Source organism: Lathamus discolor, chromosome 1, assembly GCF_037157495.1.
Source record: "Lathamus discolor isolate bLatDis1 chromosome 1, bLatDis1.hap1, whole genome shotgun sequence".
Classification (NCBI taxonomy): domain Eukaryota; kingdom Metazoa; phylum Chordata; class Aves; order Psittaciformes; family Psittacidae; genus Lathamus; species Lathamus discolor.
This window is the reverse complement of record NC_088884.1, coordinates 62547279-62570939: the sequence shown is the minus strand read 5'-3', so window position 1 is coordinate 62570939 and position 23661 is coordinate 62547279. Positions and strand designations below refer to the sequence as shown.

Genomic DNA, 23661 nt, shown 5'->3' with positions numbered 1-23661 from the left:
GCTTTTTGAAAAACTTGAGGCTGTCAAACATAGTCATGCCAAAACATAAGGAGCACATGCCTCTCTTTTCACTGTCGGTACTATGCAGTCAATCATAATGGAATAATTACAATTTGATTTTAGTATCATATTTCTGGCGATGAAAGTTTGTGTCAAATAATGTGTACGTTCAACATGAAGTGGCTGAGGTATTTTTTAATTTAAAAAATCTATTCCTACAGATTCCATCCAGTTTTACAGGCTTTAGCTCCCTTGTAGACTAATCCTCCCACATGGAGTCTTACACTTAGTGGTTGTGTATTGAGAGATATAAAATATTAAAAATACCAGACAGGCTATACATCACAAAGCCTTTTACAGCTCTATAAGAAGAAGCTCCATGTAATCTGATAGCTGCAAGATGACAAGATCTCTTGAGATTTAATGAAGAAAAGTGGTGACCAAGCCAGGCTGCAGGAAAGAAGCAAGAACAGTAAACATAAAAAATGAAAAAATATTGTGTTGAATGCCAATACTGTTTCCCTTGAAGCAGTGTACTGTGATGATGTGTGCTACTACAAGTGTGCGCTTGCAGCCCAGAAAGCCAACCGTACCCTGGGCTGCATCAAAAGGAGCGTGACCAGCAGGTCGAAGGAGGTGATCCCGCCCCTCTACTTTGCTCTTGTGAGACCTCACCTGGAGTATTGTGTGCAGTTCTGGTGTCCTCAACATAAAAAGGACATGGAACTGCTGGAACAAGTCCAGAGGAGGGCCATGAGGATGATCAGGGGACTGGAGCACCTCCCATATGAAGACGGGCTGAGGAAGTTGGGGCTGTTCAGCCTGGAGAAGAGAAGGCTGCGTGGAGACCTCATAGCAGCCTTCCAGTACCTGAAGGGCCTGTAGGGATGCTGGGGAGGGACTCTTCATCAGGGACTGTAGTGACAGGACAAGGGGTAACGGGTTAAAACTTAAACAGGTGAAGTTTAGATTGGATATAAGGAGGAAATTCTTTCCTGTCAGGGTGGTGAGGCACTGGAATGGGTTGCCCAGGGAAGTTGTGAGTGCTCCATCCCTGGCGGTGTTCAAGGCCAGGTTGGATGAGGCCTTGTGTGGGATGGTTTAGTGTGAGGAGTCCCTGTCCATGGCAGGGGGGTTGGAACTAGATGATCCTGAGGTCCTTTCCAACCCTAACTATTCTATGATTCTAAGTGTGTTGATGCTAAATGTGTGGTAAAATGCTACTTGTCTTCAGTGTAGCTTACTCGTTACCACAGCTCAAGTAATTATAAATACTGTTTCTGTGCTGACTTTCACTTTTGTGTGATATGAGTTTGTTAATTTATAAGTATTTATGTATTTTTCATGTATACTAGAGACTTCTAGTAAATACATTTGTCTACATTTTAATTATTCAGTAACATGATTTATTTTATACTCAAAAGTGGTAGAGCCAGAACCCTGACTGAAAATCAGACCAATTCATGAGTGAGATGAGAAACTGTGTTTGTTTTGTACAAGAGATTAAAAAGAATCTGCCACTTCAGTTTGTATTTCCAGCTCAGTGAAAGTGAAGTTGCAGGATGTAAACTAGTGTTTCGTAAACTCGCTGTCGTGAGAGCATCTTGATTCTGATGGGGCTTCTGGTTCCTAGTATGTATGTGTAATGTGTAACTGATGCTTTAAACTTTTAACTGATGTTAGGTTTCATAGAGGACATTATGTTCTGGTGCTCTCTAGATTATTAGAAAGTTGAGCATTGCCTGAAGCTTAAGTACTTTGTGGTATGTTTTTCTTTAGGCTTTTCCTTTAAATCTATAGAGTTAACGGGTCACATAGCAACAGTTAGTGTTTCTGCGAGAGCAAGTTGTATGTTCTTCTTTCATTGTATGGAAGCACTGCATATAGACTGAACATAATACCATTTAAGGTTTTAACCTTTTCAGTTTAAATTACCATAAGAAAGTTTCCCTAAGGCATTTTAATAATGTCAACTTACATAGACCTTTTTGTCTTCTACTTCTATAGGCATTAACATTTTGCCTTTAATCTATGTGGCTCAGTCTTAAACCTTATAGGTTTTCCTATAAGCTGTTTAGTTAGATGTAGCTTCATGGCAACTCTCACTTGTTAATTATTTCCCTTCCCTCCAGTTTTCTATGCACATGTTCATAGCTTGTGTAAGGGTTTAAGTTTCTTTTCTTTTCTTCCTTTTTAATGAAAAAAATGAAAAGGATTTGGAGGATTGTGAAGTAGAAAGGACTTAGTGTGTCTAATATAGTGGGGAAAGATAGGATTGAAATATTGCCTGATGAAAGTGTTAGTGAAGCAAAGCATTGAAGAGGTTTCAGTTTCTTCTGCTTAATGATGTGTACAATACACTAGGAATGGTGAGAAATCTTCCGTCTTTGTCTAGGAGCAGCATTTACTGGTCCTAGAAGAATTGCTGCTCAAAAAGAAACAATTTGGAAAAAAGGCAATTGTGATGACAAAAACCCACTTAATTATGTTGAGGTAAGGGTTGAGTCATAGATAGGTATTCGAAGGTATTGCAGAGGAGGTGCTGCAAAGAATGAGTAGGTGCGTAGGTTCCTAGTACACTTGATGACATCAAAATGTGATAGGATAGCATGAAAGAAGAACTGATAATGAGATCAATAAGGGAAGGTAAATGGGAAAATTTATGTAGCTGATGAAGTGAAAGGATCAAAACAATTGCAACCAAAGTCCTTTGTCATGTTGCACGTTTGCAGACACCTTCACACAAAGCAAGGACCAAGCAGTCTTTGTTGTTGATAGAAGATGATGCTGTTGATTAAATTGGCAGGAGTGGGAGGAAGAATGGGAACAAAGGATCATACGTGAGTGGTCTTACAGTTCATGGCCCATTAACAGTGTCTCTTTTTTTTCTTTTTCTTGGGGGGGGGGGGGTAGTTTGTTGTTGTTTTGTGGATTTTTTTTTTCCTTTTGTGAGTTTGTTTTTGGATTTTGGGGGGGGCTTTTTTGGGGGGGGTGGTTTTTTTTTTTTTTGTTATGTACTTATAAGAGTTAGTAATACTGGTGCTTGTGCAAAGGAGAGAGAAGCATCTGTCTGCACAGGTGCAAGCTTGGATGCTAAAGATCTGTGATATCTTGTAGATACCACAGTGAAAGAGATTAAGAGGAAGGGGGCCTGGCAGCATCCTATTTAAGGTCATTTGAAGAATAGGCTGGAAGAAACAGAAAAGTGGTCAGAAGCTCTAGGCTGGTTAAGGAAAATCCCAGCATTATAGAGATAACAGTAATGGACAACTCTGAACCTCAGGAGGAAAATCTATTAAGAATTGGATTACAGCATGATTTATATCTTAAAGCAGTTAATTAATAAGTCTTGGTTTAACTACACTAGCTCTCCTGCGGCAATGGTGAGCGTGATACAGTCACTGAGCTATCTGTCCTTTCTTTGCATGAAGCAGAGTTCAGCAGGACATTGGAAAAAAGCCCTATAGGTAAAGTGTGTCTAATCCATTATAGGAAAAATTGTATCATATATGATTTGAATTACCCTAAATTAGCAAAGAAGTATCAACTCTGCCTTCTCTAACAGGTGGAAACTTAAGTAGTCAATAATGAAGTGAGTTTAAGTAGGAAGAATGTTACCAGCTCTTCTCTGGTATTCCCTTGCTGTTGCAGTGGTGTATGTGATGGTAGTGGTACCACGACACATTAATTTTGATTAGTCTAGAAACACTTTGGTGAACTTTCTAAACTTTTTCTCACTCCATTGACAGATGCATGCACCAGTTTGGTTCCAGTTGCTTTATTCTGTATTGGAGCGTTGCCACTTCCTTTGCTTCAGTCTCATTTAGTTACTTTTTCTTAGAAAATGAAATAAAAACCCATTTTTTTTTTCCCCAAAAGGTTGTAGCAGGTACTGTACGTTCACAATAAGTTTGATTTTTATGACTTCGGGTATATTTGTTTTCCTTGGTACCTCATTCTGTTTTAAATTATGATAAAGTTGCCATCTGCAATAAACATATTATATGTAAAATGTTGGGGGGAGAGGAGGAAGCTTCTGTTACTTCTTCCGTTGTAGTTATGTCTAAAAATAAATCTTACTAAATATAAAGCTATAGAATCCGTTCCAAAGCGAAACACACCACTACTGTAAGATAATAGAATAGGTTCACGTGGTGCTAGCCTAACAATGTTTTAAAGTAAATTACAGTGAAGATACAGAAAGGATCAACAGGAGATTTACAGTCAAATTAAGAGCAACTGTATCTGCTTGGGGCTGGGGGAGGAAAATAATCCACAAACCAGAAGGTAACTAATACAGACCAAGAGTGACGCATGAGGAACATATGCTGTGAATTCTTCTTTGGGGAGTTTGGGAGAATAATTTTGAATGGGACACATGAAAGATGCTCCATCTGTTGCCTCTTCAGCTAAGATAGTGCAATGAAAGGTTAGGAGAGTCCCTTTTACTCAAGAAAATAAGATTGAAAAAGATACATGGCAATGCAAACATAGGAGGAAAGCTATCTTACGTGCTTGACTAGTAAGGTAGAATCTTAACAGCTTTTCCTCTGTTATTTGTGCAGAGGATTTTCTAAACATGAGGTTGGACAGTATAATCCTGCAATTAGTTCAACAGTTGAAGTGTGGAGTGCTTTGTGATGATGTGCAAGAAATGAGAAAGGCAGATAGAGAATAACTAGATTAGGGTATGATCAAGACTTCAAAAGGTATAGTGTTTATCTTGGTTTCCTAAAGAAACGGCTTACTGCTGAAATAACCACTGCAGCAGCTCTTCTTTGTGCTTTGTGCTTGGATTTTTGCTGAGTTCTGGCTGTTTTTTCTTGTTTCTTTTTTTTCTTTTGGAATCAAACGCATACAACAAATTTAATTATTTTGGGAATTGACTGAACTGAGTAATAACGGTGACTGTACCATGTGCATTATGCTATTGTCTTTTGTTACACAGTCATGGAATAATAGAACATTGGACTGGCTGGACAGTAGGCTGGAATATACCCTGACAAAAAACACATTATGAAATGTATTCAGTGCAGTTTTCTACCAGTCTCATCCGTTTGGGGTATTTTTTGTTTTGTTTTTGTGGCTAACATTTTTCTCATGTCAACAATATAATTGTATACATAGAAAGCAGTATCTGTTACTTCAGTTATATTTATGCTCTTCATAAATGGAGGCAGAAGGAATGGGTTTTGCCTATCTTCAGAACGTGAAATAGTACCAATGAATTCAAATGCCTGTAAAAGCTACAGGAATTTTAATTCAGGTGTACACTGGTGTGTACAGAGAACAGTGCTCGTAGAAGAAGATACATTTTTGTCTAACAAATAATTTTCATATGGCTGAGGAACCAGGTAGTTAATAAGGAAAGCAGAAAAGACTATGTATTTCACTTGCTGTAACTTTGGTTCTGTAAATTATTTAAAACTAACTTTGATATACTCTGTTGCGTATATAAACTTGTTAGTTTTCGTATTGTCTTACTCCACTCCTACATGTTGCATTTCAACCACAGACTGCTGAATATTTACAAAATAAGTTGTTAACTTTACAGGCATAGAGAATATGGTGCAGTATAGGTAATTCTCTCATTTCATCTAGTAATAGTTTTCAGTGGGTCTGATTTGATGCTTTCATCTCATGCTTTTGATGTGAAGTGGACTTTCTTTGGCACCCCCTAACTTGATCTTTTGTTTTTCTTAAAAAAGAAATTGAGTTATGGAAACAACAAGAATTTCATAGATTCTTAATACAAAGAAAAGCAGTGTTTTGATTTATTTATTTTTTTTTCCTAATAAAAGAGAGCTTTTAAACTACAGTTGGTGGCTGATAGATTCCAGGAGTTAATATAAATAACAGCAACTTAGAGACCAGCTTAAAAAAAATGGTGGTGGAGGAGGAGAGGAAGTAAGGTTATTCACATAGGGTCATGGGATGGACAAGGAGGAGGATAAGTGAGGTACTAATCAAATGCCTTAGGTATCTTTCTACTAATGGAAAAAAAGGTATGGGGTAAGCAAGCAGAACTGGAAATATTAGTACAGAGTCAAGATTGACTTAAATGCTCTAAAAGATCTGTCAGGATAACTTGTAAAACTGGTATGTCTAAAAAAAACCAAAAAAAAAGCAGGTTGGTTGGGAGTAGCTTTGTCTGCTTGTAGTTCTAGAATAAAGAAGTTAAAGCCATTGAAAAATCTGTGAATTAAAGATATACACCACACGTGGGACCTATTTAAAGGCTTGTTGCTAAAGGCAAGTTGCTAAAAATGTTACCTTTTATGGACTGTAGGTAAGACTACCTCCTGACTACCTTAATTAGACCATACGTTTATGTAAAAGTTTACCTGCTTTGGCATAGTAGTTGTCGGTAACTAAGAGAGATTCCCATACCTTTAAACTGTGTCTTTCCTAAATACACGTGTTTTACTCTACCAAACAAGCATGATCAAGTAAGCTGAACTTCTTTAAAATATCAAATGGAATTATTCAAAGCATTGAATTTGAATGATAATGTCTATGTAGCTGAAAAATTGGAACAAAACAAACAGGAAATGAATATCAGCTGGGAAAGCATGATATAAGTGAGACTCTGTCAATGACTTTATTTCTAATATCAGAGAACAAAATAGCTAGTGGGAGGACATGAATTTGCTTCAATCCAATTGGAAAGAACCAGCTGAGAAAATCGAAGACAACTTTTGGGGACAGTGACTGTGAAATGATTTTAAATACTTGAGGTTCAGAAGAGGAGGAGAAAGAAGGGCAAAATAAAAGCAGTGGTTTTGGAGATACTGGTGACCTCAGATTATTTGTGGCTGAGATCTTATGAAGACAAGTATAATGACATTAGCTGGAAAGAACACTGATGTCTCAAAGCAATATATGAAATGTCCAATATAGTGAAACTGAGCTATTCATCATGCTTGTATTAAGCACTAGGAGAAAGGCTGCAGAAAAAAAGTAGATCAGCTACTGAATGTGAAAGTGAAAGAGTGATGTGTGAATAAGGTCAAACCGAAAGTTAAGATGCATTTTTCATGTTTGGTAATAATTTCATATGTACATTAGCAGAAGGAAGACAATATCCACCAACTGTTGGTCTGCTGGTCACTGGGGAGGAAAAACTCATAGCACTGGCAAAGCTAAAACGTGTAATGCTTGATTATTTGCCCTTAAAAATAGTCATTTTGCAGTCAGCTAACAAAATTAAAACTAGCAACGAAGATGTAGGATTACAGAAAGCCATAGCCTAGCCAAAAAAAAACCCAAAAAAACACCCAAGCAAAACCAAAACAAAACCAACAGAAAAACAAGCAACATAGAGTATATGAGATGTTTTCAAAATGTTCAGCCTATGAACTGTTACTGTCTTGAAAGAACAGGTTAGCTTTATCAGGATGGGTGAAAATTCAGACTTGAAAGAAAAAGATGTATATTTAGTGCTTTGCTTTAAAAAAGGACAGAAAGGTGTGGGGAATTAGAAGTGTGTCAAATGAAATAAAAAATGCCAGAACAAATAATTAGACAAAATATTTGCAAGCCGCTGGAAGGTAACAGAGTTGAAAAACAGCTAACATGGCGTGTCATGGCTTGGTTTTGACAAATCTATTCCAACTTGTTTTTGTAAGAGACAGAGCAATAGTGGATAGGGAATAATCATAAATGTCATTTTGACTCCAGGAAGGCTTTGATGCTTACATGAGACTCATGCAGACAGACAATGTGCAAGGTAAACTATATTTGGCTACGTGCAGATAGGGTTGACTAACTGTACTTGGAGAGTAATTATCAGTAGTTCATTTTCAAACTGACATAGTACACTGGGTTTCTTAGAGGTATGTCTTGCCCCTGCTTCTTTTTAGTGTGTTTTTTTAGGGGTCTGGCTGACTTGAATGGAGGCAAATGGTTATAAATTTTGGATACTGCTGTCTTCCTTGTTATGACCCTTGTGTTATCCATGTGACACAAGAAGTTTAATTTGCTAGGAAACAGGTTAAGTAAGGTTAGGCACATAGGGAAAGGGGAAGACTTCCCAGTTATGAGAGTATTGAAGCCCTGGAATACATTGCTTGGGCAGAGTATTGATCAGTAGAAGTCTTTAGGAATGCCTGTGCTAGTGTATCTCTGGGATGACAGATGTAGAACTGGTTTGGCTGTAGGCAGGGAAGTGGACTAGATGATGTCTTCACTAAAAAAACAGAACTAGGAAAGTGTGTGTAGAAAAAAATACTACTTTACATTGCATGTTCAGGAAAACATTTGCATTGTTTCCTGTACTCTCCTACTCTTTGCCTTACATAGGGACTCAGATTTTTTTAATTTTTTTTTTTTTTTTTAATGTCAGACTAAGTGTTTAGGACATATTGTGTATGTTAGCACTATGACAAATACATTCCATTTAAAAATACATAGTCAGAGTCAACCTGCTCATGGTAGCAGGTGTGAATGGGTTTCAGATACAGTTGTCTGTCCTTTTAACAGCTGAGTTGTTTGCAAACTGTTCTAGTCAGTCCAACTACTACATCAAAATATTTGCTCTTAAGGTTTCTAGTAGACTAGTAGATCTGCTGACAATTTTTATAGACAAAAATCACCTGTATATTTGTATGAGACAGCAAGAGGTCTCTAATCAATACACAAGTGTCCAGCACGCTCTGTTTGCATGTGACTGATGGTGCTGGTTCTAGGATAAACTCTTCTTTTGTCTGGCCTGATGCCCTAGAGCTTGCTTTTGTGCCCTCCTTGTGGGGCTGGAGGTCTACAGATCAAAGTCAGGTTGCTACAAGACATTGCAAAATCAGGTACTGTATTGCACAAGACTTGCCTGCTGTTTCTGATTCACTGCCATTGAAAAGACCAGACCCTAGATTTACAACACTGTGCTGTATCTCGAGCTTTCCCAATAGGTGATTCTCAGGGCTTTAAATTGTTTGGGGTTATTTTTTCCTTCTCTCCTTTTTTCTTTTTGCCAGTTTGTCTTTCTGTCCAGCCTGTAAATAAATAATTTACTAGAAACAATAATCTATATTATACTACAGTCCATGAGTGTAATTCCGGTATTGCACTTCGTCAGAAAGTCATAATCAGTTGCAGTATACTTTATCATGTTGACAAATCACAAAATGGATACTCAATAACCTGCCATTGGCGCATACACAGGTGTGCAGGCATCAAATTGGGTCACTTCACCTTCTTAGCCGTATGCTTTATCTTACAGGTTTTTAAGTGTAGAGCTGTTCTAGGCTTCCCAGCCTATTCACCTATTTCACCATTAGTTAAAGGTCCTGTGTATATGTTTTTCAGGATGTTTCTACAAGCGATAAGTAAGAAGCAAAGGCCTGCATCATGTGTGTATATAGTGCCAAGAATTGGGGTGATGATACCGAAAGCAGCTATTGGACTTGGCCATTAGAATTTCCCTTTTAATCATTAGCCAGAATGCATTAGAAGGCAGGTAAATATACTGTTTACTGTCAGTCATCCATAAGACATAAAGGCCTTGTGACAGGAGAAAGTAAAACTCACTAATCTACAAACAGTATTGCAAGTAATTTGTAAAGATGCTCTGTTTTTTCTTTTGGTGTGAATACAGCTGCCAAGAGTCTTCTCAGAAGGAGGGTAATAGTTCATCACCTGAGCAGCAGGAATTGTGAAGGTTTTTGCTAGGTCTGTGTGTGATTATTAGGCAAAAATCCCACAACTTCCTATGTTGCTGGCAAAAATTAATACAACATTATGTAAATATAGTTGGATTATTTACAGTTTCACTATATACTTCATTTTCTGTATTTTCTGATACAACATAAATGGAAATGAGTGTCTTAAAAGTCACAGGGTAAACTTCTGAGAAACATCATGTTATAAACCACCCATAAGAAGGAAGATGCTTGTTTGCTTTTCTGAACATTGAGGTTAATATTTGAAGAGTTGTCTATTTTGTTATACGCTATTTATTGCTATACTATATACATGCACAAATATCTATCCAATATATATAGGCATATTCCTCTGTTACTTTAATCTTCAATAATTTTTTCGATCAAATGTGCAAGTGGGCAGTTTCCTTAGAACCTCTACAAGATCTCTTACAGGGGACAGCTCTGTTTTGCCTCTTTATGTAAGGTGAATTTTTCATAAAGTACTGTTGCAAATTTTTGCCAATAAAATAATAAATTCAGGTAAAGTTCAGCATAACCTTGGTTGCTGATAGCTGTTGATCACCTCTATCATGTTGTTAGTAATGGCTGAAGCTATTCATCCAAAGTATTGTGAATATGTTTTTTCAGCATGTGTTTATTATCCTCAATAATTACTCCAATTCTAAGGAGCTACAGTTCTTTTGGAGTTTGCAGCTACTTTCTGTTATTCCATGTGATTGCCTACTACTGTTTCTTGTGACTCAGAATAGGGCATTAATATTAACTTAGTTGTAAATATTACATATGAACTGTTTCACGAGCAATGAATATTGTTTTGCTTTTTGAAATGTAAATAGCCTTTAGGGAAGAAGGTATTCTGTGGGGATCTTGTCAGGGAGGTATTGGTGAGCTCAAGCAGGAGAATGCCAACTTCCTAAAAACTCCCCAAACCAGAGACAGACAGATGAGATGAAGTAGAGGGTACGGACAACCTTACCTGACATCAAAAACATCACTCAGGTGCTAAATGCACCATTTTTAAAAATCAGTTTGGGATGCTTGCCTTTCTTTCCTGGTACTTATGTCCTGTAATGGTGGTTTTACCTTGCGGCACTGGCAATGAGATACTGTTCTTTCCAATCTGACAACATGCAGCAGTGAAAAATTACAACCCAAACAGTGGATCCAGCCACAATCAGAGTGGTAACATTGCTCATGCTCCAGACAAGACAAGCACACAGCGCAGTGCTGTTCTCTTGATACAGAAGAAAAACTTTACACCATTTTGGAGGTTCAGTGTGGGCTTGGTGAAAGTAGCTGTGAAGGTTGGAAGAGGACAGTAGGCTTCACTCCATAGCCCTGTTGAAAATGTTACTGGTTTGGTCTGTGGATGCAAAATCAGTTTCTCATTCCACCTTTGTGAGAGGGCAGGGTGTGTGCCCACTTTCAGAATTAAAACTTAAGCTGGCTCTCTAACTCTAGTTTACAGAGATGTTTCCTCTGAAGAAAAATGTTTGGAGGCATCTAATAGTTTAAAATTAGGAGGAAGAGTTAATCTCTCAGTAATAAGAAGCAGGGTGGGGAAAGGCTAATTTAATATGCAGAGACTAGGACTATGACAAATAGCTGGTGAATTTGCTCAAGGAATCTGATGTAAAAGCATTTGGAAAAAAGCAGGAGGAGAAAAACAAAGAAGGCTATGTGTGGGATAATTATATTCTCTGGTTTTTTTACAATCTTGCTTTGAAAAGAACAGAGTTTGTAAATTCCTAGTGCAGGCCTCTGGGATGGTTCCAAATGGGATCAGCAGCTGTAACTGAATACAAGACTTAAGCTATAAGCTATTGTTGAGAAGGTGACTCAAAAGGCAGTTTGAAGAATTGTCGTACTGATGTAAAAAAAGAGACATAAGAATTGTAGTAGTAGTAGTAGCTGTAGTAGTAAATACTACCTACTTTTTGTAATAGTAGTTAAGTTGTAGCAGTAGTTAAGTACATTTCCAAATCAGTCATTGCTATCATGAAATTTAAAGTGTTGGATATTGTTTAATTTTCTTGCTTCTGGCTTGCTTAGGAGATGAGTTTTATACACTTGTTCTGTGTGGTTGTCAGTCGTGAATGCTAGCAGCTGGACATGGAAAAAGGACCCCTTTTATGGATAAGTTATGTTCATGCTGTAATATCTAACAATTTAAATGGGGAAGTAACTGAATTTCCTGTACACCAGAGACAATCAAATATGGGGAGCATGTAGGAAACTATGATTAATAACTTCTTTTGCTCCTAGAACCACTCAGTTATTATTTGTGGGGTGGGTGTGTTTGCCTTTTTTTATTTTTTTTTTTTTTTTTCTTTTTTTTTTAGCAAGTATGTGCATTTCACTGTACCTTTCTTTTCAGCCTTTGTGTACAACACCACTGTCTTTCTACTTTGTTCTGTTTTGTCTTGGTATGTTTGTGGATATCTCAAGGATAATCATAAGCAGAACTTCAGCAAAGCCTGTATATATTCCTTCCATATGTGGAAATTCATGTTTGCGTGGGTTAAGTCAACTCAGTAGCAATCCTGAAGAATTCTGTGGGATGGTTCATCATTCTGAGAACTCCTTATTTGCTAGTGAGCATGTAAAACATCTTTGCTCTTCATAAATAAGTCATTACACTGCCATTAAGATGAATGCCATCATTTAAAATACTTAATTGTGCTGTTTTCTAGAGAGATTTTGTATTTTTACTGACTAGTTAATTCTGCTGTTTCAAATCATTATTTCTATTTCAGAAATTTTCTGTCATGATGACCACTTTTATGTCTGTATTGAGTAGAAAAGATACAAATCTGTTACCTTTTCAGAAGGTAAAGAAAACTCTTAATCTTCTGAGAGGCACTTGGCAGATTAAGCAATCTGTTACAACAATCTGTACATAAATCACCATTTACAGAAGTACTTCATGACATTGCTAATTCTGTATTATTTATGTAATTTTCCTATGCAAGCAAGAAATTGTAGGGGAGTGGAATTACTAAGTCGTGTATGGTGGTTAACCTGACAACGCTTCTCACAAGATAGCACTGTCTCTAGTAGTTTCTAGTCTCTGGTAGTTTCACTGTTATGTTACTTGGTATCTACTCTGAACCCAAGAGATACAAAATGTCTAGGAAGATCAAACATGTATCAAACCTTTCTAAAGGCACTTTAGAAGAAAGCCTTATCTAAGTCTTGATGATGATAGCAATATTGCTATAAACTGGGAGTACCACTGGGCTGTGGTACAAGTCAGAAGGTAAAAATGGCACAGAAAAGGTGAATATGACATAATTGCTCACTATCCAGTACAAAAGCTGAAGGGTATCAAAGGAAACAAGGACATATTAGATTTTAAACTATGAAAAGGAAGAATTTTAAAATGCAGCGTGTAACTAAGCTACAGAAGGCCTTGCCACAGAATGTTGTGGATGCAGAGACTTAAATCAGTTCGTAGAAGATTTTGTACAAACCTGTGGAAGCATGCTCAGTTAAGGGATGTTAAATGCAAAGACCAAATTTCTGGTCCAGAAAGTCCAAGGAGCACTGTTTGCTGCAGTCCCTGAGAGTTCTGGGGAAAATACAGTTTAGTGCGTGACCAGTGCTCACATTTCGCAGATGTGACAGTTAGCTTCCTTGGTGTGTTCCCAACAGGTAAATACCAAAGCAAAAATGCTGTCAGATGCCTTTATGATAGGCATTCTATAGGCATTCTCTTAGAGTCACTCAGATTTTAAATGAAATTTTAAGTTAAGCTACCATTACTCTTTCTTCATATCTCACAGTAACATTAATACTTGAAAAGTAATTTCATATCAAGAACTATGTGAAAAGAAAATTGGTTTTGATAGAAGAAGAAATAGTGCAGGGAAAATGCCATGATATATAGCTGAGGGGGCAAGGCACCATTCCGGTGAGGGAAGGGCTGGAAAATGTGATCATTTCCAACTGCCTCCTTTCATTGTGGGATTGGCATCACTTAGGAAAGTAATTTTAACCTTATGGCTACTTTAATTTCCTGTTCTGTAAATTGGTAGCTGCTTAACTTCCTAGCTTAGTGAACAGTGATTTTAGTTGTACTTCAGGCATCTTCTGAAAGAGTAACTAGCTGTGGAAGTACCAAAAAGTTCTTAGTAGTGTTGTGCATCTGAAAAAAAAACCAGAAACAAAAGAGGGGGAGGGACAAGAGACAGTACTAGGGATTTAAAATCCATCTAATACTGTATACATTCAGAACACAGGTCTTTTGTGCTTTGGTTTATACCTTTGGGGAAGTTTCTCCAAGTGTAATAGATTACCTGTGCTAGATTCTACTGTGTTGCTGTCAGACGTTGAAAGTTGCACTACTCTTGTTTCATTTTGACTTTTCTCAGTCAGAAAACAAGGAAAAAACCTTCTACTAACAGGGCTTATGAATCCTTTCTAAAATGAGTAGTGTTATTCCATTAACAGGCTAGACTTGTCTATATTTCAGTTTGAATGCTTAGTACATAAAAATGTGTCAACCAAAGTCTTCTGAAGATAAATTTGTTCAGTAAAACTTAAAAAATTATTATGGTCTTGAGTAAATGAAAAAAGTATTTCTGGTGTGCATGCCTTCTGGACACATGCAAAAAACAAATCTTAAAAAAAGAGTAAACTGTTACACACTTTTTTTTTTTCTCACCTCCTTTAATTTTCTGAATCTTTTTACTATAATGTCAAAGTTTGCTTGTGAAATATGTTCAAAGTGAAACTTATGGGCGTAAATCATTATGAAGTTTCCCAAATATAACAGTATTGTAGCCTGGAAATACTGGATAGACACATGGCCATTGTATAGTAGCTATGTAAAGATACATAAATGCAAAATTAAATACATTTTTAAGGAGTATCGTTAAGGGTGGCAACCATACACGCCCATGTGAGACTTTTAGCTACATGATCAGATGCACTGGTATAGATGCTAGAATCCTGAGGATGCAGAGAATCCTTTTCTGGTAATAGGAACTTGGCACCTTCAAAATAAGTACATCAAAATAACTACTCAGTCTGCTAGTAAATTAATTTGCATTTCATTTGTGAAGGTGTGGCAGTAATTCTGTTCTTTGTAAGACTGTTACTCATTCAGACTTCCACTTTGAACTTTGTGTCTTTTATTTCGACTTTTGTTTTACAACCAACTATTGTTTGCTATTAGTTTCTGATAAGCAATATCAACAGTTTTGTCAGAGACAGCTGTAATTAAAGTTCTTAAACTTTAAGCCAAGTGGCTTCTTTCTTAGTGAAGCATCACATTTGCAAGTCTTCTAATCAGCCTTGAACACTATCACATCATTTTAAAGTGTTATAAGTTCATTAAAAAGTAATATTGTCTAGGCAAGAATTGCATCACTGACCGTTCAAACTATTTCTCTTTCTATTAGTTCAGTCCACCTCGGTATTTTCTGTGGTAACTATTTAAAAAGCTCCTTAGACTGTTTAAAAAGGTAACTTTGCATTTTAAGTTGATCATAACTTCGACTTGAATGACTGTATGATAGTCAATGTGTTGTTAAATTTATTTAAAATACCGATTTGATTCACATTCCTTGCAGGTGTATTCTGCTCCCTCTCTTGGGAATGAAGCCCCCTCAGCAGAGCCTCTTCATGCTTGTGGATTCTGTCGATGAGGGCTGTAATGTTTCTGAGGGTGAACAGACTTCTACGAGTTTATCTGGAACAATAGCAGAACTTTTAGCTGGTCACTTTGAGTTCTTCCCTCCCTGGCTGCTTCTCCTGTGTTCTGCCCGCAAGCAAAGTAAAGCTGTTACAAAAATGTTTACGGGTGAGTACAGAGCATATGAAATGTTAGCTACCTGTGCCTGTAACTAGAACGTGGTATTCACAAGCCCCCTGCTCATTGCTGAAAATACTGATGCATGCTTAGTTCTAAAAAATGGCAATCATAACAATAACAATTCTAAAAACCACATTCCAATTCACTAAGAACTATAGAAAGCTTAAATCAGCCAAACACTTTAGAGGTAAGTTACATCTTTTCAGTACTTCTGCAAAGAATATGCTGCTTCTGCTTTAACTTTTCCTCGTGCTTTGCTAGTTTCAAAAAGCTTTGAAATAATGTGGTGATGTGGAAGTGTGTTGGCTGTGTACACCCATTCCTTACAACCTCAAAAGAATATTTTTTTTCATCTGCCATTAAAATCTCTCCACTCATTTTCAGAAAGCAGGGAATAATCTTTGAAGATGGAAGTTGAAAGCGGAACAATGTAGATGGGGATTCTTGGAGTATACTTTTGGCAAAGGTTACACAGTAAAAAATTCTTTACAGCTTCTTCATCCAGGCTTTACTGTGTCATGAGAATATTTCTTCACTATAATGACATTGTTATTGGAAGTTCTCTGAAATTTAATAAAGGGCAATATCTAGACTGGATTCCAGGCCTATGTATAAAGCCTGTGTGTATTAAGGCCACAATTAGGACAAAAATGTGATTATAGAGCATAGACCCATAGGCTTGCTCTTTTCCACAGTGGCAAAAGGTCAATGAGATAATTGCATTTTGGAATGAAGCACTGTATTAATCAGTGGCAGACATGAAGACTGGTATTTGGGAGCATGTGAGAACTAAAGGAAATGTTGGGAAAGATTCACAGGGCTCCTTTGGATGTTCATACGGGAATAGTTTTGTCAAAGCTTGGCTGATTAGATAAATTGTCATTGCCAAAGTAACAGACAAAACTTCCTTCAGAGCAGTTCCATTTCCTTTCCATTGAATCATATAATGTTTTAGACGAGTCCTAAAAAATTGCTGTTGTCTTCTAAGTGTGTTTCCAGATGGAATTCCTGATGGGAAAAATCAGCCGAACTAATGGATATGCCTTTAAAATAAATGTAATTTGAATGAGTTAGTTTCTCCTTTCCACAGAGAATGACTTGATGAATAACATAAAGTTGATTTACAATATTAAAATCACATCTTCACTGTGGAAAAGGTACAGCAGGAAAAGAGTGAATCTCAAATTGGATAGAAACTGAGAAGAAATTTTAGGGTCTGTTTGGAGGAATTAGTTTTATCCGCTATTAAGGAAAATTGTGACATTACAGCCAATGTGACCATTGCCTGCTTAATACATTGTTGGATGATTTTCCTGTTTACAGACAGTATTCAAGTTTGTGAAAGGTATAGTGAGAATGTGAGGAGCATGGCTGAAGCTTTTGTTAAATCCAGACACATTGCAAGTTTGTGTTGCAAAACTTGAGATAATGTTGATTCTTTTCTCGTTCTAGCTTGACAAGGATAGACTGTCACTAAAGCTTGTACTAGGGAGAATTTTTCTTCTCCTTTATGGTATTCGAATGCTTACTTTTAGCTGAGCCAGTTTATAAAGCTATTTAATTGGTGGACACACAGAATTCAAGATCAGCGATAAGTATTTTTTGCCCTCATGACTGAAGAAATAAGTGGTATATAATGGAATGCTATTGTAATGAATTTCTAGTACTTCCAATTTCACAGAAAATAAATGTTTGCAACCATAATAATAATGTAATCACTGTAAATTTTCATTAAATTTGTTTCTTTAATTTGGAGCAAAAAACCCCTCAGTTTCACTCTTACTTAGGAAGATTGGAATCCTTTCAGGATTATTTTAGGAAAATATGTCCCATCTGTAGTTTTTTCTGCAAAAAATTTTGGAGTACAATATGAAGTATATGTTAACCAATATTAATTTGGTTACAGTCAGTTTTTACTTTAAATTTTCATGCAGTGAAAACTTCCTCCAGGTATCTGCTGAAATGAGAGCTAAACCTATTTGTCAGCAAGTCTTATCAGTGAACAGGAGCAGGATTACTGCAGTGGCCTGGTCCTGACAATGTTTTTTGGGTGTCCGGTATAGACAAGCCTCTGCAGGCATCTCCCTAGCCAAAATAGTGGTGACATGGAAAAAGAGTCCTGTCTTTCTCATCCAGTGGCATCTTGCCACTGCCAGTGGTGAATTCATCATCTCTACTTCTCTAAGAATGAGAAAAGAAGGAGGGGTGTTTGTTCTGATCCTCTTTGCTCTGTCTCTTTTGTGGACAATTTACTTAAGAAAGTTAAATAGTTGTTCCTGCATGTCTGCCTCTGCTGCAGCTTGTGTTCTGGGCCCTTCTGTATTCCCAGATTCTGTAGTAGCACATTGTGCTACAGATCTTTTCCCTTACTCAGATTCTCAGCTTTCATTAATTAGAAAAAAAAAAAAAATTAAAAAAAGGTTTTGCCTTTTGTGGCTGCGGAAACAACCTCAAAAATATGAACCAAATGCAAAATGATTCCTGCGTGAGCCTGCAGTCACCCTCCACAGTGAGAAGAAGCCAGCCAATTGAGTAAAAAAGGAGGGGAACAGATACTGGTGTCCTCCTGCCTCCTCTTCATGTGCACTGTCACCAACTGCCATATCATGTCTCTTTGTTTTTCTTTCAGACTTTTTCCCTAAATTTAACAGTTCTCTGTCTTGTGCCCATAATTATCAAGATTATCTCCCACTTCATCCCTAAATCTTGAAAGCAAAGCACTTGTTCTTACAAAACTAAATTCCTTTTTTAAAGATCCATCATATTAATTAAAAACTTCCGGCATTTAGAATCAGGCTATTTTATTTAGCTAAGTTTGAGTGAAAAGCAGCTAATTTGTTTAATAGCATAAATGTTGATAGAGAAAAGTTCATATGTACAAATGTGCTTTTTATTGATTCAAAGAGGCTTTTTTTTAATAGGCATTTACTTAATTTCTTCTTTTGCTACATAAATCAAATATCTGTGGCATCTGGCTTGATTATACCCCTCAATTGCACACTGACATTCGTCATCCAAAGAATTCCTTCCAATGTGAGATGCATGAGTACACCGGTGTGGTACAACAGATGTCACACCTCAGGGAGCCCTAGTTTTCATAAAATTAATGTTAGATAACAAAGATGCTGGAAACTACAAGAGGAAGAATCAAAAGTGGACATGAAAGGGTTCGGTTTAACCTCAGAGGCAGCTTAAGCTTCGTTCACCCGCTTACCCGTAAGCAAAAGTAGACAATCTGTCATTCATTTGTCACTCTTCCTTTCATCTGGCATTCAGTTCCAGACAGCCAGATACTAAGGCTGATATTTAGCCAAACTTACTCTGGATTAGAAATCTTGGGACCATGTCTCTCTCATGTGTCTACTATTTCCTGGTTCTGGTCTAAATACATGTGGAGTATTTCTTTTGTTGCACCCTTTCCTAAAATTAAAAATGTGAAAACTTTAGAGAAATGGAGTAAAAGTCAGTCCAGCTTCCTGGAAAACTCAAACTGTTTGGTATTTGAAGCTACCCAGCTAGTCATATTGCTGAAACCCCAAATCAAATCAGTGGCCTGGTTTGGAATTGAACCTTAGCTGCCATTCCAGAAAATAGATGGCATAAGACCACTTGAGGAGAGACTGCTTCAGAAAAGAAAATCTAAATTGTTGTCTAATTTTTGGAAGGTAGGAATTTATTTGGGTGGTTTCATGTTACTTTGAAGTCTTTAATGGGAGTTGGATTTTTACTATAAAAGATCATTTTTATATATTTATGTGGTTGTAAAATTTACTTCTGTAGTATTAAAACTTTGAAAAAGTGTATTTGCTGTTCTTTGGGTTTTAGGAAAAAAATAAATTATTTAGAAGGCTTGGGAAAGAAACTGTGAGCTTTTAATTACTGTTTCCTTTCTTCTCATTACCACTTTTGGTCTTTTTCAAAGTGGTCTGTTTGCCACTTTGAAAACATGATACTAGGGTATTTCATATTTCCTTATAAAAAGCTGTGTGTACATTTTGAACTTACTTGCTTTGTAATTCAAGAGGGAAGACTAGACTGGTTTGAATGGACTGTTACCTGTAAATCTAGTGAAATAAACTTCTGTGCAATGACACGGACCAGTGAGAGCAGCAGATTTCAGTGTCGATGTCTCTTAGCATCTGGGGTACATGCAGTGAAATTTGTTGTGCATACTATAGTGCCAGTGCACTAAAAGCTAAGTGTTCTACTTGAATTTTCAGGTGCATCTTACTCTGCTGGATACCTTATTCATTTGAGCAGGTGTGCATAAATGGTTATAGAAATACCTAATTTAATATATGCTTAGACTAGCAGTGTCAGCTATTAATTCCAAACCATTGCCATGTTTTTAATAATTTTGATTATTTTAAAGCTAAAAATGTAGTTAAATGAAATATATTAAAATGCACTTAAAACTTTTGTAATTTAATTATGTAGATGTATTTAAAGATATGAAAGTAGAAGGATATTTTAAGCGTTTTTTGGAACCTGCTAGGTAATAGCTTACTTTTATTACTAAATTTTGAAAAGGCTGACATACTGTAAAACTTTATATAGCCATGATGCTACTTTCCCCCCCCCCCCCCCCTTTGAATGACCCTGGATCTTGCCAAGAAATACATTTGGAACTAATTTGTTTACAGAACTGCCAGGAATTTAATAAATCAAGAAAATCCATATTGGAGCTCCCATTGGGTTGAACGTGATGTGTTGTAAGAATTTTAACAATGCAAAAAAGCAGGGTTGTGGGACTTCAACTTCTGTCTCCTGTTCTGCTAAGCTTAAGTAGTTCATGGGAACGCATCTGAAACAAAATGAGCTTTCTCTTAATGTTTTGGTGCTTTTTGCTCATGAAAGTGACTTATTGTATCTGGTAGGGTTGAAGAGCAAGTTTGCAGGGTCTTTGTTTAAGAATGTAAAATGACCTCATTTGCTGGGGGGGAAAAAACAGCTTTGTTTTCTTCCTTCAAACTAGCAACAAGAATTTGAGATTATTTTTTTAAATAATAGTTCTATCTGTAAAGCCTTCTTTGAATTATTTGTTTATTGTATTATGGCATGGTGCAGTGGTGAAAATTAACCTATTTCTGTTGAAAAGTCTGTTTCAATGGCAGTTTGTTAATCCTAGGCCTTAAAGAGCAGATCATGCCTGGGATGTATGAAGAGCTGAGTGTAGTGTGCTGCTTGCTGTACAGACTGGTCTTCAGATTCAGTATAGAGGATCTCATTAACAAGGAATGTTTGGAAATATTGCAAAAGAAAAAAACTGACTTTTAGCTGCTGTGAACATAGAGCCAGTCAAATTGTTTAAATTACTGACTTCTGGAGTACTCACTGTCCTGAAGTCTTCTGAAATTTATTTGTTTGGCTGAAGTGCTTAGACATTTGGTACATCTTAAGTAGAGAGTAGGGCAATATTTTAACCCTAATACAGAATAAAGTAATGATACAGTCTCATATAAAGGAACCCCCTCTCCCCCCAAAAGAAAGAACTTAATAACCAAACACACTAACCCTTTTACTTTTTTTTTTTTTTTTTTTTTTTTTTTTTTGAGGGCTTGGAGTTTTTTTGTATCCCATCCAAAATAGTTTTGTTCACTTTTTGGGAAGCAAATGAAAATTGGTATTCAAAGAACATACAATATAAGGAGATTCTTTGCTTCTGAAGCACACATACTGGGACAAAGATGCTTAAACAGTTATCACCCTACAAGCTTTCACATGAAGGCTGAGTATTAAGGGACATGAAGTGTAGTTGTCAGGCAACACTGAGCATTAGCTGAAAAATATCAGAATTGCTGCCTTGAGTCAATCAGAAGTTTTCTTGTGGGGAAATGAAATTAATTCCTGTAAGAAAAGAAAAAAAAAAAAAAAGCAAACCAGTAATTTTAAAATAAAAATAGCTTACATAAACAGATATATATATTGGAAGGAAGGATGTGGTCATGGGATTAATGGGAGAGATTGTGTATGTTGTGAGCAGAGTCACTTCCAACTAACCACGTTGAGGAGGAGTTTGCAGAGCACTCTGTCCTCATTCAGCCAAGTGTCAGGTACAGAGAGGTTCAGAGAGCTGGAAGGTGAGTGAATGCAGTGGTTGCATTTGCTGTGAATTGAGCAAAAGAGTTGTTCCCTGCACACCAGACAACCAAAGGGACACTTGTGTCTGTTTACAGTTCTGAGTATGTATACAACTGTGAAGGCATGCACCAAGCAATGTCCTGGTTTTAATGCCTCTGTTTTCACTTCTGTATCTTCTGAAGGATCCTAACCTAGAAACATTCACTTGAAGTGGAAGCTTGGGATCTGCAGGATCACAGGGTGCTGTCTCTTCTTATTCAGTAAAGTTTCTTATTTGGCTTATGTGCAAGAATTTAGGGCTTTACAAAGTTATGTGCAGAATATTTTAATCAAATACATAGTAAATTGATGAATTATGCCATTCTGCAGGTCAGGTTAGGACATTACTTAAAGTTCATGGCCTTCTCATTCACAAGTCTTAAAGAAAACAATCTTATCAGTGTAGTCTTAGCCTGAGAAGTGACTGCACAAAAGTGATTTGATTTGTGGGAAAAGCATGATTTTTGTTTAGGTATTCTATTTTGGTTTAGGTATTTTATTGATTCACTCCTGCTAGATTTGTAGTGCTACCATAATTATTAAGGGGAGAATAAATATTTTAGTAATGCCACAGTTTATCTCTCAATTCTAATCTGTTGTGTTTGTACAATACTCCTGTAGACTAAACAATTAACAGAGTGAGCTTAATGTGACATTCAGAACCTCTGCTGAAGACACTCGGGAGCAAACAAAACAGGTCTGTTACCAGGCGTAATTTTCAGTCAGAACAAGCTCACAAACTAAGCAGTTTGATCCGCTGAATGTTTAAATACAATGAAAAATACAGATTTGAAAGTAACATTCTTCTGAGTCTCGCTTAAAATTGTTTGTTCCATGGTAAAGGGGCCAAAATTTAATGTGTTGCTCTATGGTTGCATTTTCTCCAGTATAGTTTGGAGGTTACTAACTGCTTTGGTTTGAGAAGCAGAGTTGGGTGTTTTTATGACTAGCTGAGCTGACTGTAAGGAAATGTTTGCAATCTGCAAAGAGATTACAGCCTGTTCCTGGAGAAGTGAGGTGCAGTTCTGCCCTAAACCACAGTAGTTTAAACTGCTGTGCCTGTGACCTCTGTGGTTTTCCCATAGCTTCCAGAAAACTAGTGTTCAGACAGTGCAATGTGTCATTAATCAAATAAGGTAGTTCTTCATCAAATGCTTAACGTGGCACAACCAAAGCATTCTTTTAAATGGCAGCAATAGCTGTGTAGACCATACAACTAAATCTTCATTCTGCCTCATTCCTGAGAGCCTTAAGGTCACTGAGGTTGGCCTAGGGACTTCTTTGGATCTGCTGCTAAGAGCAGTGTCCTTTGCTTTGTGCAGGGAAGATGTACATGCACGCAGGTAGGGAGGAGATGTACACAGTATGTGTGTGTGAAATAATTTCTCCGTTTCCCATGAAGTGTAAACAGGTTGGAAGAACAATGAGATCACATGACTGTGAGAAAATCCATTTCCTTATAGAGTGAGTCACTTACCAAAGAACTGGGGTGTTCATCTAAAACTCAGCCCTTATTACTTTAACTAGGTAATTTTCAGTGCATACTGAAAAGCTGCTTTTGAGGGTGTCCCTCTGTTATATCGTAAAAGCTGTCTTTTAAGAGAAGTTAAGGTGATCAAGTTAAAGTGATTGATATATGTAGATCACTTTAACATGTGCATATTTAGCATATTCACATTTAGCACATGCATCATGCATATGCACCAGGTGTGAATAACTTTTTCTATAAAATACAAATAAAACAGTTGTCTAAATTTAAATAGCTGAAAATTATTTGGAATTCCATTGTTAACCACATTGGAGAAGGGATTAGTCCTTTAATGATATAATACTACTTAATAAACTTACTTTGGTTGCAGTTCTGGTGGTTTTGCCTATGTATTTAATATTGTCCAAAGTAGGTGCAATGTGATTTTTCGTATTTTCTTCATTAGTAGCATGTATTGCTTCATATAGTAGATGATGATAAAAATGCATCTATAATCAAAGTTCTTTGCTATTCTTATTTACATTTAATATGTGTACACGCAAAATATATTATTGTGGGTGTTCCCTACTCAGAAA

The 23661-nt window shown here is 36.8% G+C and overlaps 1 protein-coding gene across 3 annotated transcripts in view; it reads left to right on the top strand.

The window, feature by feature from the left end:
* ANKRD50 (ankyrin repeat domain containing 50) overlaps nt 1-23661 on the top strand; it is a 42140-nt gene that overhangs the window by 9466 nt on the left and 9013 nt on the right. For all 3 annotated transcript variants that reach the window (XM_065674315.1, XM_065674296.1, XM_065674305.1), the window contains one exon: nt 15236-15465. In XM_065674315.1, coding sequence (XP_065530387.1) covers nt 15236-15465 — 230 coding nt within the window. The remainder of the gene's footprint in view (nt 1-15235; nt 15466-23661) is intronic.